The sequence below is a fragment of the Amblyraja radiata genome, chromosome 5, assembly GCF_010909765.2.
Source record: "Amblyraja radiata isolate CabotCenter1 chromosome 5, sAmbRad1.1.pri, whole genome shotgun sequence".
In the NCBI taxonomy this organism is placed as follows: domain Eukaryota; kingdom Metazoa; phylum Chordata; class Chondrichthyes; order Rajiformes; family Rajidae; genus Amblyraja; species Amblyraja radiata.
This window is the reverse complement of record NC_045960.1, coordinates 795,389-809,664: the sequence shown is the minus strand read 5'-3', so window position 1 is coordinate 809,664 and position 14,276 is coordinate 795,389. Positions and strand designations below refer to the sequence as shown.

Here is a 14,276-nt window from a genome sequence, read left to right as displayed (position 1 = left end):
ATTCTATTCTTATGATCCCGATAATGTATTATATTATATGACATTTTTTGGTACATGAGCAAGTTATTAGAAAGCCTTCTTTTATAGATCTAGACTTAGCACAATAATAAAGGTAGACAAAAATACTGGAGAGTTTCTCCAGCATTTTTGTCTACCTTCGATTTTCCAGCATCTGCAGTTCCTTCTTAAACAATAATAAAGATATCAATTTTTACACTGCTGTATATTTTTGGATTTGTTCTTGTCGTAAGGCATGCATGGGATTGTAAGCTCTTCTACATTTAAGATAAATCAAGTCAAGTCAAGTCAAGAGATTTTATTGTCATGTGTCCCAGATAGGACAATGAAATTCTTGCTTTGTTTCAGCACAACAGAATATAGTAAGCATGAATACAGAATATATTCAGTAGGCATAAATTGACCTACTAGAGGAAAAATGCATCTTCAATATACATGTCTCTCCCCACCCCTGAAAACAATTGCATTTAAATGACATATCATCCATTCTGCAGTTCTATAGTTATAATCAGATTTGTTCTTATAAGTTAATTCTATATGATATTTTACTGTAATTTCAGATGTTGACAGTGGGTCCAGAATACTCGTTGATAAGATCTCCTATAAGGAACTACGATGTACTTGTCAAAGAACTGCCATCTTTGATCTGAACACCCTGTATATCTCACACATAAAACAATAAATTATGTAAATCTTATCATAAATGACAGAAATAAAAAGTGTTATCCTTGTTTATGAATTTTGATGTAGAATGATTTTAAATTGAGTGGATTGATGCAATATACTGCTAACCCACAAATGTTTAGTTATGAGATATTCACATTTAAAAACTCACTCAGAGCTCGGGTGGCTGCGAGGGGCTGCCAGGCCCGGACAGCGGTACCGCAGCTAGACCCGGGGCTCGCAGGTGACCTGGGAACTGCAGCTAGTCCCCTGGCCCCTATACAAAAAAGGCTGCGGACCCCTGGACTAAACCAAACCCTCTATCCTGTCCCGCCATCCTTTTTTCAAAATTTAGCAACTCAAATGGTGGTACGTCTTCATTGCCGGGAAATACGGTAACTCATTTCCCTCAAATATATGTAGCTTTCCCTCAAATATATGTTAAATTAAAAACTAAACTATGGTAGCAATGCACAGTTTTCATGTCTAATGCTCGCACTTCTGCATCAATGTAGGTATGTATACACTATATTTCTTTACACTAATATAGAATGAAAAAATATCTTGGCTTGTGTTCATTTATATTTTATTCACAATATTAGGATTTCAGAGAGAGAGGTTGAATGAAAGAAAAAAAGTTCAACAAAATTAGAGGAGATCACAAGAAAGAAACGAGAGAAATATACATATGTGTGTTATATATTTATATACATATATATCACACATATATACGCATTATATACCTGTATATCTATATAATAAATAGGTGTGCATATACAGTATATAAGAAACTAGAGAAATATGTATGTGTGTTATATAATTATATACATTAATATCACATTTACATATGTGTGTGTATCATATATATAATATGTATACGTGTTTATAATCTATATTACTAAAACTCTGATCTTGACCGCTTTTGGCCCACTGTGGTGCGATTCCCAAGAGAACGCCGCCACCTACGGCCGTCATTTTTGGCCACCTCGCTCAGTGCCCAGGTCCGCCTTCCTGGACCAGAGGATTTTTCCCATCAATGAAAAATCAGAGATATATTAATGTTTTAAAAAATTCACCATTCTCTCTGCTGCCCCTGCCGGAGGGAGGTGGAGGGACTATAAAACCAGGAAGTGGTGTGCCTCACTCACTCTCTGCAAGATGAAGAAAGCCAGAGGGTCACGTCTCTCTGAGCTCTGAATAACACTGAACACATGTCTACTCAACTGTGAGTCCCCTTAATGTGGTTTGAAAATGAAAATATGGTTGGTTTGAAGTAAAAAGGCACTGCCTGCAAATGGTTGTTTGGGGGGTTTGGGTTGAAGTAAAAAGGCACTCCTGCAAATGGTGGTTTGGGTGCTTTGGCTTGAAGTTAAAATGCACTCCTGCAAATGGTGGTTTGGGTGCTTTGGCTTGAAGTTAAAAGGCACTACCCTGTACTGCAAATGGTGATTTGGGTGCTTTGGCTTGAAGTTAAAAGGCACTGCTGCAAATGGTGGTTTGGGTGCTTTGGCTTGAAGTTAAAAAGCACCTGCAAATGGTGGTTTGGGTGCTTTGGGTAACTTCTTGTTTGCACTGTATATTGATTTTAGATAAAACGCTACCACTTACGGCTGTGATTTTTGGCCATCTTACTCAGCCCCCCTCCACTCAGCAGGTGCAGAGGATTCTTCCCAACAATGAAAAATAAAAGTGTTATTAGTGTTTTAAAAATGTTGAGAATCTCTCTCCTTTCAATCACGCCATGAAGGCCACACCTTTTCCGGTGGGAGGGGGAGGGGTTATAAAACCCTGAAGTGTGGGTGTGGCTCAGTCTCTGCGTGATGGGGGAGGGAGAGTGTCACGACTCTGTCTGAGCTGTGAATCAACTGAACACACTGAATGTCTACTGAACTGTGAGTTTGGTGTTTTGTGTGATTTTATGGTGGTTTCACCCTGCTTGAAATGGTATGAAACTGCATTTGAATGTGGTGGCCTTGCACCCTGCATGAAATGGTATGAAACTGCATTTGAATTTGGTGGCCATGCACCCTGCTTGAAGTGGTAGGAAACTGCACTTGAATTCTGTGGCCTTGCGCCCTGCTCGAAGTGGTAAAAAACTGCACTTGAATCTGGTGGCCTTGCACCCTGCTTGAAATGGTAGGAAAATTGATTTGAATTTGGTGGCCTTGCACCCTGCTTGAAATGGAATAGCCATGAGTCAACTGCCAGCCCACCAGTCGTGAGTGAGCTGCCAGCACAATCATAGAAACATAGAAAATAGGTGCAGGAGGAGGCCATTCAGCCCTTCGAGCCAGCACAGCCATTCATTGTGATCATGGCTGATCGGCCCCTATCAATAACCCGTGCCTGCCTTCTCCCCATATCCCTTGACTCCACTAGCCCCTAGAGCTCTATCTAACTCTATCTTAAATCCATCCAGTGATTTGGCCTCCACTGCCCTCTGTGGCAGGGAATTCCATAAATTCACAACTCTCTGGGAGAAAAAGATTTTTCTCACCTCAGTCTTAAATGAACAAGTAATTTGGTGCATGAGACAATAAACTCAGCTGAACTGATTAAATAGAGTGCAGGAAGGAACTGCAGATGTTGGTTTAAACCGAAGATAGACACAAAATGCTGAAGTAACTCAGTGGAACAGGCAGCATCTCTTGACAGAAGGAATGGGTGATGCTTCATTGAAACATAGAAAATAGGTGCAGGGGTAGGCCATTCGGCCCTTCGATCCAGCATGTCATTCAATATGACCATGGCCGATCATCCACAATCAGTACCCCGTTTCTGATTTCTCCCCATAACCCTTGATTCCATTAGCCCTAAGAGCTAAATCCAACTCTTTCTCGAAAACATCCATGAATCGGCCTCCACTGCCTTCTGTAGCAGAGAATTCCACAGATTCACAACTCTCTGGGTGAAAATGTTTCTCCTCATCTCAGTTCTAAATGGCCCACCTATTATTCTTAAACTGTTACACCTGGTTCTGGACTCCCCCAACATGGGGAACATTGTTCCTGCATCTAGCCCGTGAAATTATTAAAGAATGTTATATGTTTCTATAAGATCCCCGCTGATCCTTCTAAATTAGTATGTCTGTATACACGTAAATAGTTTTATTTATTGAAATCATATTCTATGCCGCTCTTCCAGGGAGATGCTAACTGCATTTCGTTGTCTCTGTATTGTACACTGACAATGACAATTAAAGTTGAATCTGAATCTGAATCTGAATCTGAATCTGATCTGAAATTCCAGTGAAAATAAACCCAGTCGATCCATTCTTTCATCAGATGTCAGTGCTGCCATTAATTTGGGAATTAACATGTGGAACCCACGCTGCACTCCCTCAATAGCAAGAATGTCCTTCCTGAAGAGACGCTCAAATAAATGGAGTAACTCAGCGGGACAGGCAGCATCCCTGGAGAAAACGAATGGGTGACGTTCCGGGTCGAGACCCTTCCTCAGACTGGTTACGGATAAGAGAAACAAGAGATATAGATGATACATTTAGATACATAGATATATAGACAACTAGACTAAGTGGGACCCGTTGGGTCCCAGTCACACGGGAGACCTGGTCCCCCAACGCAATCCATTCCCTGTTTTTCCTCATCTCAGTTCTAAATTACCTACCCCATTCTTAAACTGTGGCCCTGGTTCTGGACTCCCCCAACATCGGGAATATGCTTCCTGCATCCAGCGTGTCCAATCCCTTACTAATTTTATATGTTTCTATAAGAAACCCTCTCATCCTTCTAGATTCCAGTCAATACGCCCAGTTCCGCAGACCCAGGAATTAACCTCGGGAACGTACGCTGCACACTCTCAACAGCAAGAATGTCCTTCATCAAATTAGGAGACCAAAACTGTACACAATACTCCAGATGTGGTCTCACCAGGGCCCTGTACAACTGCAGAAGAACCTCTTTGCTGTTATACTCAACTCCTCTGGTAATGAAAGCCAATATGCAATTAGCTTTCTTCACTACCTGTTGTACCCACCCGCATGCTTAGTTTCAGTGACTGATGTACTAGGACACTCAGGTCTCGTTGTACTACCCCTTTTCCCAACCTGACACAATTCAGATAATAATCTGCCTTCCCATTCTTGCCACCAAAGTGGATAGCCTCACATTTATTCACATTATACTGCATTTGCCCACTCATCCAACCTGTGCAAGTCACCCTGCATCCTCATAGCATCCTCCTCACAGTTCACACTGCCACCCAACTTTGTGTCATCTACAAATTTGCTAACGTCACGTTCATCTAAATCATTGATGTATATTGTAAATAGCTGCGGTCCCAGCACCGAGCCTTGCGGTACCCCACTCGTCACTGCCTGCCATTCTGAAATGGTCCTATTAATCCCAACACTTTGTTTCCTGTCTGCCAACCAATTTTCTATTTATGTCAGCACTCTACCCCCAATAACATATGCTCCAATTTTGCTCACTAATCTCCTGTGTGGGACCTTATCAAATGCTTTCTGAAAGCCTAGGTACACTACATCCACTGGCTCTCCCTTGTCCATTTTCCTAGTTACATCCTCAAAAAGTTCCAGAAGATTTGTCAAGCCTAATTTCCCCTTTGTAAATCCATGCTGACCAGGATCGATCCTGTTACTGCTATCCAAATGTGCCGGTATATCATCTTTGATAATCGACTCCAGCATCTTCCCCGCCACGATGATGTGGAGAGATAAAGAACAATGAATAAAAGATAGGCAAACAAGTAACAATGATAAAGGAAACATGCCATTGTTAGCTGTTTGTTGGGTGAAAACGAGAAGCTGGTGTGACTTGGGTGGGGGAGGGATGGAGAGAGAGGGAATGCCGGGGCTACCTGAAGTGAGAGAAATCAATATTCATACCACTGGGCTATTAGCTGCCCAAGCGAAATATGAGATGCTGTTCCTCCAATTTGCATTCAGCCTCTCTGACAATGGAGGAGACCGAGGACAGAAGGGTTTGTGTGGGAATGGGAGAGGGAATTAAAGTGTTTAGCACCTGGAGATCAGGTTGGTTCAGGCAAACTGAGTGCAGGTGTTGAGCGAAACGATCGCCCAGTCTACGTTTGGTCTCGCCAATGTACAACAGTCCACATCTTGAACAATGGAAACAGTAGATGAGGTTGAAGGAGGTGCAAATGAACTTGTGCCTCACCTGAAAGGACTGTCGGGGTCCCTGGACAGAGTCGAGGGGGGAGGTACAGGGATAGGTGTTGCATCGTCTGCGGTTGCAGGGGAAGGTACCTGGGCTTGGGGTGGTTTGGCTGGGAAGAAACGATTTAACCAGGGAGTTGCGGAGGGAACGGTCTCGGGAAATTAAGAGAGCAAAACTGCATACAATAAGACACAAAAAGCTGGAGTAACTCAGCTTTCTAAGAAGGTTCTCGACATGAAACGTCACCCGCTCCCTTTCTATCTAGAAATTGTGCCTGTCCCGCTGAGTTACTCAAAGATTGCGATTAATGGGAGCCATACTTTTTAGTCAACTTGATGACCCTGATGTCCTTATGTCATCCCAAGATCGTGGAATTTAAATACTGGGGGATAATTTCCTGGTGAAAACTTAGGCCGCCCACGTTGACGCTGATGTTGGAACTGGAGTTGGGAGGTCAAGTTGCAGATGTTTTAAACGTTGGTGAGGCCGCATTTAGCATATTGTGTTCAGTTCTGGGCACCATGTTATAGGAGAGATATTGTCAAGCTTGAAAGGGTTCAGAGAAGACATGATGATGTTGCCAGGATTAGAGGGTGTGAGCTATAGGGAGAGGTTGAGTAGGCTGGGTCTCTATTCCTTGGAGAGCAGGATGTTATAAAGGTGTACAAAATCATGAGAGGAATAGATTCAACCCAAATTCCACCGACCTTGGTTGTGTGGCAATTAAATTATATCTATCTAAATTATATCTATCAGGTGGATGCACATAATCTCTTGCCCAGAGTAAGGGAATCGAGGACCAGAGGACATAGGTTCAAGGCGAAGGTGTAAATATTTAATAGGAATCGGAGGGGTAACTTTTTCACACAGTGGGTGGTGGGTGTATGGAACAAGCTGCCAGACGAGGTAGTTGAGGATGGGACTATCCCATTGTTTAAGTTACAGTTAGATAGGTCCATGGATAAGACAGGTTTGGAGGGATATGGACCAAGCGCAGGCAAGTGGGACTAGTGTAGCTGGGACATGTTGGCCGGTGTGGGCGAATTGGGCCGAAGGACCTGTTTTCACACTGTGTCACTCTATGACTCTAGATAGTCTGGAATTGCCAAGTGTTTATTGAGTTCTGCAAATATTAGTAACCTAGACATCCACTAAATTTCATTTTTTTACTGTAATCAACAATTTACATTTCATTTACAGATGCTAAACCAGTAACACACATTGCTGTGTTAACGAACAGTTTGAACAATGCTGCTGTTGTCACCGTAGCAGGAGCGAGGGCCGCTGATGATGAAGCATATCTGAGATCCTGCAGGTCCAGCTGCTATTCCCCAGTCCTCCGTAGTACACAACGGAGCGTAACTTCCGCCATTTCAGTAATCCAGACCCGACCAGATATGCCTCTCGCAGTGTAATCAGCATTGCAGGGGAACAGTTTGTGTGTTTTTAAATGTTTTTTAAAATGTTCTTTTTAAATGGCCCATGTCCTGTGTTTGAATCGATTTTTGTATTAAACTTGCTCTCTGTAATTCATCTAATCCCATTGTTCACAACGGCTTGTATCTTTGATCAGCAGCAGCATATCCGGGTCACGTGACAGCGGGCAGGGCATCCTCTGACGTCACAGCCTGCCCGCTCGGCACGGCAACCGTTGGGGCGTAAACCGGAGGGCGGCCGTTTAAAGGGGAGGGCGGCCGTTTAAAGGGGAGGGATGGGGAATCGGCCAACAATATTCCGGTCCCCAGGGCGGTGACGTTCACACCCCGAGATGTTCACAGTTCCACTCTCAGCCCGGGTCTGGTTTCCTGCAGCGACCTCAGTTCCTTCTCCCCGGTCGGACTGAACTTATTCCCCTCCAGCCTGAAACAGGTCCAGGAATAAAGAGAAAATAAACAGATTACACAACAGTGTGGATAACAGGGACTGGGGTTAATATTTCAACAACATTTACAGAACAAATTCACAGGAGAAGCCCGCGGATCCCCTGATATTTTATCACATTAAACATTAACGCAACCACTCACCCAATCCGCTCCAGACTCGGGAGGGTCAGTATGAGGCGGAGGAGAGCGGGGACAGATTGGTCTGTGAAGGTGTTGCCCCTCAGCTCCAGCTCCGTCAGTGAGGGGTTTGCACTGAGAGCGGAGACGAGATCCTCGGCTCCAGAATCTGTGAGACCGACATAGTACAGCCTGGAGATGAGAGAGAGTGAGGGTGAGAGACACAGAGAGACAGGAGATGATGCAAATCCCCAGTGTTTGTCAGTGATACAATTACTGATCATATTAATGTTCAGTGTTATACACCCAGTGACTGTAAACACAATCTCCCACAGTCTGAGACTTACCCCAGTGTCTGTATTTTACAGCCCGGGTTCCTCAGAGCCACAGACACCTTTTTCACTCCGGAATCTCCCAGGCTGTTACCACCCAGTCCCAGCTCTGTCAGTGAGGAGTTTGTACTGAGAGCGGAGGCGAGATCCTCGGCTCCAGAATCTGTGAGACCAACTCTGTTCAGCCTGGAGATGAGAGAGAGTGAGGGTGAGGGACACAGAGAGACAGGAGACGATACAAATCCCCAGTGTTTATCAGTGATACAATTACTGATCATATTAATGTTCAGTGTTATACACCCAGTGATGTACAAAACACAATCTCTCTCGGTCTGGGACTTACCACAGAGTCTGTATTTTACAGTCCTGGTTCTTGAGAGCCGCAGACACCAGTTTCACTCCGGAATCTCCCAGTTTATTATCGTTCAGGTTCAGTTCCGTCAGTGAGGGGTTTGTACTGAGAGCGGAGGCGAGATTCTTGGCTCCAGAATCTGTGAGACTGACATTATCCAGCCTGGAGATGAGAGAGAGAGTGAGTGTGAGGGACACAGAGAGACAGGAGACAGTGCAAATCCCCAGTGTTTATCAGTGACACAATTACTGATCATATTAATGTTCAGTGTCAGACACCCAGTGAGTGTAAACACAATCTCTCACAGTCTGGGACTTACCACAGTCTCTGTATTTTACAGTCCGGGTTCCTCAGAGCCGCAGACACTAGTTTCACTCCGGAATCTCCCAGGTCGTTGAATCCCAGTCTAAACACAAACAAACAGAGTAAGAAACAAACTGATACTGTAGATCAAACAGTATTGCGGATTAGATCCGAGTCTGGTTTTGCTGCTGATGACCTGATGCATAATCCATGTCATGTTTCCCACAACACCGCCACGTCGTGCATGCGGGCAGCCATGTTGTGTTTTAGTTTTAACTTACAATTCGGAGCCTACAGTACTCATCTCGATGGTTTCTGTATGTGTACAGATTAAAGTACTTGTGATATATAATGACTCTGTATCATAAGTACTTTGCACAGATACAAACTCCGGGGCTTAGATAACTTCTCCCAAACTGATATTTCTGGAAGCACATTATTGAATAAATCTCTGTCGTTGTGGTGTTTAGTGACTTTCACCATTTATTCTCATTCCCTGATGACTGGGAAATGTTCCCTGTGCAGAGAACGGCTGCAACACACCTGACCCAGGGGAGGGGGGCACAGAGTCGACCACCAGTGACCCGGGGGAGGGGTGGACGGAGTCGACCACCGGTGACCCGGGGGAGGGGGGCACGGAGTCAACCACCAGTGACCCAGGAAGAAATGAGGGAGTGAGCAGGGAATTATAGACCAGTTAGCCTGATATCGGTGGTGGGGAAGTTGCTGGACTCAATTATTAAAGATGAAATAGTGGCACATTTGGATAGCAGTAACAGGATTGGTCCGAGTCAGCATAGATTTACGAAGGGGAAATCTTGCTTGACTAATCTTCTGGAATTTTTGGAGGATGTAACTAGTAAAAATGGACAAGGGAGAGCCATTGGATGTAGTGTATCTGGACTTTCATAAAGCATTTGATAAGGTCCCACATAGGAGATTAGTGGGCAAAATGAGAGCAGGGGGCAGAGTATTGGGGGCAGAGTATTGACATGGATGGGCAGAGTATTGACATGGATAGAAAATTGGTTGGCAGACAGGATGCAAAGACTGGGGATTAATGGGTCCCTTTCAGAATGGCAGGTAGTGACTAGTGGGGTGCCGCAAGGCTCGGTGCTGGGACCGCAACTATACACAATATATATCAATGATTTAGATGAAGGAATTAAAAGTACATTAGCAAATTTGCAGATGACGCAAATCTGGGTTGCTGTGTGAACTGTGGAGAGGATGCTATGAAGGTGCAGGGTGACTTGGACAGGTTGGGTGAGTGGGCAGATGCATGGCAGATGCAGTATAATGTGGATAAATGTGAGGTTATCGACTTTGGTGGCAAGAACAAGGCGGTAGATTACTATCTGAATGGTGTCCGATTAGGAAAAGGGGAAGTACAATGGGATCTGGGGGTCCTTGTTCATCAGTCTATGAAAGTAAGCATGCAGGTACAGCAGGCAGTGAAGAAATGAATGGAATGTTGGCCAAAGAGGATTTGAGAAGAGGAGCAAAGAGGTCCTTCTACAGTTGTACAGAGCCCCAGTGAGACCACACCTGGAGTATTGTCTGCTGTTTTGGTCTCCCAATTTGAGGATGGGCATTCTTGCTTTTGAGAGAGTGCAGTGTAGGTTCACAACGTTAATTTCCGGGATAGCGGGACTTTCATATGATGAAAGAATGGAATGAATGCGCTTGTTTGCACTGGAATTTAGGATGAGATGGTTTATTATGAAAACATAAAATTATTAAGGGATTGGTCATGCTAGATGCAGGAAACATGTACCCGATGTGGGGGGAATCCAGAACCAGGTGCCACAGTTTAATAATAAGGGGTAGGCCATTTACAATTGAGATGAGGACAACTTTTTCACCCAGAGAGTTGTGAATCTGCGGAATACTCTGCCTCTAAAGGCAGCAGAGGCCGACTCACTAGATACAATCTAAAAAGAGTTAGATAAAGCTCTTAGGGCTAGTGGAATCAAGGGATATGGGGAGAAGGCAGGAACAAAGTTCTGATTGTGGATGATCAGCCATAATCACAGTGAATGGCGGTGCTGGCTTGAAGGGCCGAATGGCCGATTCCGGCACCTATTTTCTATGTGTCTATATTTCTAGGGGGCGACGGAGTCGACCTACGGTGACCCGGGGGAGGGCGGGGGACGGAGTCGACCACCGCCATCTTGGGGAGAGGGGCGGCAGAATCGACCACCGGTGACCCGGGGGAGGGTTAAATAAGAGGGACACTGTGCACAGTAACTGGCCGGCCCAATAGAAGGGGTGCAGGACGGAAGAACAAAATAATGAAACAATTTTACAGTTCAGTGTTAGCATTAAACGGACAGTTACCCCAAGTGCTGACACTTGTGTAGAGCTGGTCCCAGCCGCTGGAGACCTTCACACTGAATGCGACAGTTCCACAGATCGAGGTATTTGATTGTATCACAGGGCCCAATGACATGAGACAGGACAGCGCAGTCAATCGGGGTCAGTCCCAGTCCATTGAATGAAAGTGTTTCCACAGATCCCAGTGTCTCCTTAGCCAGTGCAGGATTCTGAGATTCAAACAGGTAGTGCATCGTGTTCAGGAGGCTCCTTTTACCAAATGCACTTCCTGCATTTCTAATCTGGCGTTTAACTTCCTCCTTTACCCAGTCAATCACTCGACAGATTGTTTCATGAGGAAATGGACCCAGAAACTCCTCCAGGATCCAAGCTGACCGTGGGGAGGAGAGACCAGCGACAAAACGGAGAAATACTTCAAATCGCCCGTCTGTCGTGCTGTGGATTTCAGACAGGAATTTCACGATATTCCTGGGATCTGCAGTCAGGAATTGTGCGAGTGCGGCTACAAACTCTTGGATGGTGAGGTGCGGGAAGGTGTACACCACGCTCCGGGCTGAATCCTCTCTTTCCAAAAGTTCCATCAGGAACCCGGACAGGAACTGGGAATGCTGCAGATTGTATTTGATCAAATCTCCATCTGTGAACACAATGTTCTTCTTGGTCACACCTGTGAAGGCCATCTGACCAACCCTCAGTAACACCTCACGGAGGTTCTCAATCTCACGGCCGTGGTTTTTCAGGATGTTGTAAATAAAGTAGCAATATAGTTGTGTGATGGTCTTGGGAACTCGCTGCGGGCCCCGGTGTGTTTGTGTGAAGAAAGGGCCCAGTGTCAGGCCGAGGATCCAGCAGTAGGCGGGGTTGTAGCTCATGGTGTACAGGATCTCGTTCTCCTTCACGTGTTTGAAAACAGCTGCTGCCACTGTGCGATCTTCAAAATATCTAGTGAAATATTCCTTCCGTTCCTCACCAACAAATCCCAGGATTTCAGCCCAGAGATTGATCTCTGCTTTTTCCAGTAAATGTAACGCAGTGGGGCGGGTGGTCACTAGCACTGAACATCCTGGGAGCAGCTTGTGCTGGATTAAATTGTACACAATGTCAGACACTTTGCACCGGAATTCAGGATCTGGGCACTGGTGCTGAGGTTCTGTGTCTCTCCGACTGTCAGCAAAATCGATTCTGCCCTTGAATTCATCCAAACCATCAAATATAAACAGCAATCCCTCTGGGTTCTTCCAGACCTCTCCTAGCATATTCCCAAAGTATGGATACTGATCCAGAATCAGTTCCCTCAGGTTTATTTGGCAGTCAATTGTGTTTAAATCCCGGAATTTGAAACTGAAGACAAACTGGAAGTGTCGGTATATCTTCCCCGTGGCCCAGTCATGAACAATCTTTTGCACCATTGTTGTTTTTCCGATCCCCGGAACGCCAGCCACAGCTGCTGAATTCCCCAAATTGTGCCCAAACAAAAATCTCTTAATTTCCTTGAGGAAACTTTTCTGGAATAATTGATCAGTCCTGATTTTTTCCAGTTCTCCCCGGAGACATTCCTCTCTCCACATTTCATGGTCCCGGCCTCTTGCCAGCAGCTCGTGTTCCACCAGTCTCCGATCTCGAACAGTGGAGATGATTGTGAGCTCAGCGTATCGATCAAGCAGCAGGAAAACCTTAACCTTCTCCTTCATCAGGATGGTGTTGACGCTCAGTGTTTCAGCCTGTGCTTGCAGAGTCTCCTTGTGTTTCTGTTGAACATCTGTGGACATAGAGACAGCAAGTCTGTATCTATTCTGGCGAAGGTGGAACAGCCAATATGTGTTCAGCAAAAATAGTAGGGGGTAGACAAAAATGCTGGAGAAACTCAGCGGGTGAGGCAGCATCTATGGAGCAAAGGAAATAGGCAACGTTTCGGTTCGAGACCCTTCTTCAGACTGATGTGAGGGTGGGGGGGGGGGGGGGCAGGAAGAAGAAAGGAAGAGAAGGAGCCAGTGGGCTGAAGGAGAGATGAGAAGGGGAGGAAAAAGTAGGGACTACCTGAAATTGGAGAAGTCAATGTTCATACCGCTGGGGTGCAGACTGCCCAAGCAAAATATGAGGTGCTGCTCCTCCAATTTATGATGGGCCTCACTCTGGCCATGGAGGAGGCCCAGGACAGAAAGGTCAGATTCGGATTGGGAGGGGGAGTTAAATTGCTGAGCCACTGGGAGATGAGTAAGTAAGTTTATTGGCCAAGTATTCACATACAAGGAATTTGCCTTGGTGCTCCGCCCACAAGTAACAACATGACATACAGTGACAGTTACGAATGACTCAGAAAACACTAAACATTAATAATAATAATAATAATAATAATAATAATAATACATTAATGATAAAACACCATTGATCAAGCATGTGAACCAACATAATACCAGATCAAAGGGAGGCTACAGATTTTTGGCTGTTGAGTCGAGCAACTACTCGTGGATAAAAACTATTTTTATGTCTGGCTGTGGCAGCTTTGACAGTCCGGAGTCACCTTCCAGATGGAAGTGATTCATATGGTTTGTGGCCAGGGTGAGAGGGGTTAGAGATTATTTTGCCCGCTCGCTTCCTGGCCCTTGCAGTGGACAGTTCATCAATGGAGGGAAGGTTGCAGCTAATAACCTTCCCTGTTGATCGGACGATTCGCTACAGCCTCCAGGTTGATTATTGCGAACCGAGTGGAGGTGTTCGGCGAAGCGATCGCCAAGCATACGCTTGGTCTCACCAATGTAGATCAGCTGACATCTAGAGCAGCAGATGCAATAGATGAGGTTGGAGGAGGTGCAGGTGAACCTCTGCCACACCTGGAACGACTGCTTGGGTCCTTGAATGGAGTCAAGGGGGGAGGTAAAGCGACAAGTGTAGCACTTCTTGCGGTTGCAAGGGAAAGTGCCCGGGGAGGGGGTGGTTTGGGTGGGAAGGGACAAATTGACCAGGGAGTTACGGAGGGAGCGGTCTCTGCGGAAAGGAGACAGGGGAGGAGATGGGAAGATGTGGCAAGTGGTGGGGTCACATTGGAGGTGGTGAAAATGTCGGAGGATTATTTGTTGTATGTGACGGCTGGTCCACCCTACTCCCCATCCCA

General features: G+C 45.4%; 1 protein-coding gene across 1 annotated transcript; it reads right to left on the bottom strand.

The window, feature by feature from the left end:
- Window positions 1-6,937: 6,937 nt before the first annotated feature.
- On the bottom strand, window positions 6,938-11,753 carry LOC116972914 (NACHT, LRR and PYD domains-containing protein 3-like). The gene is made up of 6 exons (XM_033020499.1): window positions 11,168-11,753; window positions 8,844-8,930; window positions 8,516-8,686; window positions 8,188-8,358; window positions 7,865-8,032; window positions 6,938-7,700 (listed from the first exon to the last, which is right to left on the bottom strand). Exons 1-6 carry the CDS (start codon window positions 11,743-11,745, stop codon window positions 7,613-7,615), a joined length of 1,263 nt encoding a protein of 420 aa, XP_032876390.1. The 5' UTR covers window positions 11,746-11,753; the 3' UTR covers window positions 6,938-7,612.
- Between the last annotated feature and the right edge of the window lie 2,523 nt (window positions 11,754-14,276).

What these genes read in the sequence shown, in the direction of transcription:
- LOC116972914 (XM_033020499.1), bottom strand. Translation starts at nt 11,745, where the DNA reads ATGGAACTTTTGGAAAGAGAGGATTCAGCCCGGAGCGTGGTGTACACC. An exon ending in TGTAAAATACAGACACTGGG is followed by an intron (nt 8,033 to 8,187) that starts GTAAGTCTCAGA and finishes TCTCATCTCCAG; the next exon opens with GCTGTACTATGTCGGTCTCA. An exon ending in CCGAGTCTGGAGCGGATTGG is followed by an intron (nt 7,701 to 7,864) that starts GTGAGTGGTTGC and finishes GACCTGTTTCAG; the next exon opens with GCTGGAGGGGAATAAGTTCA.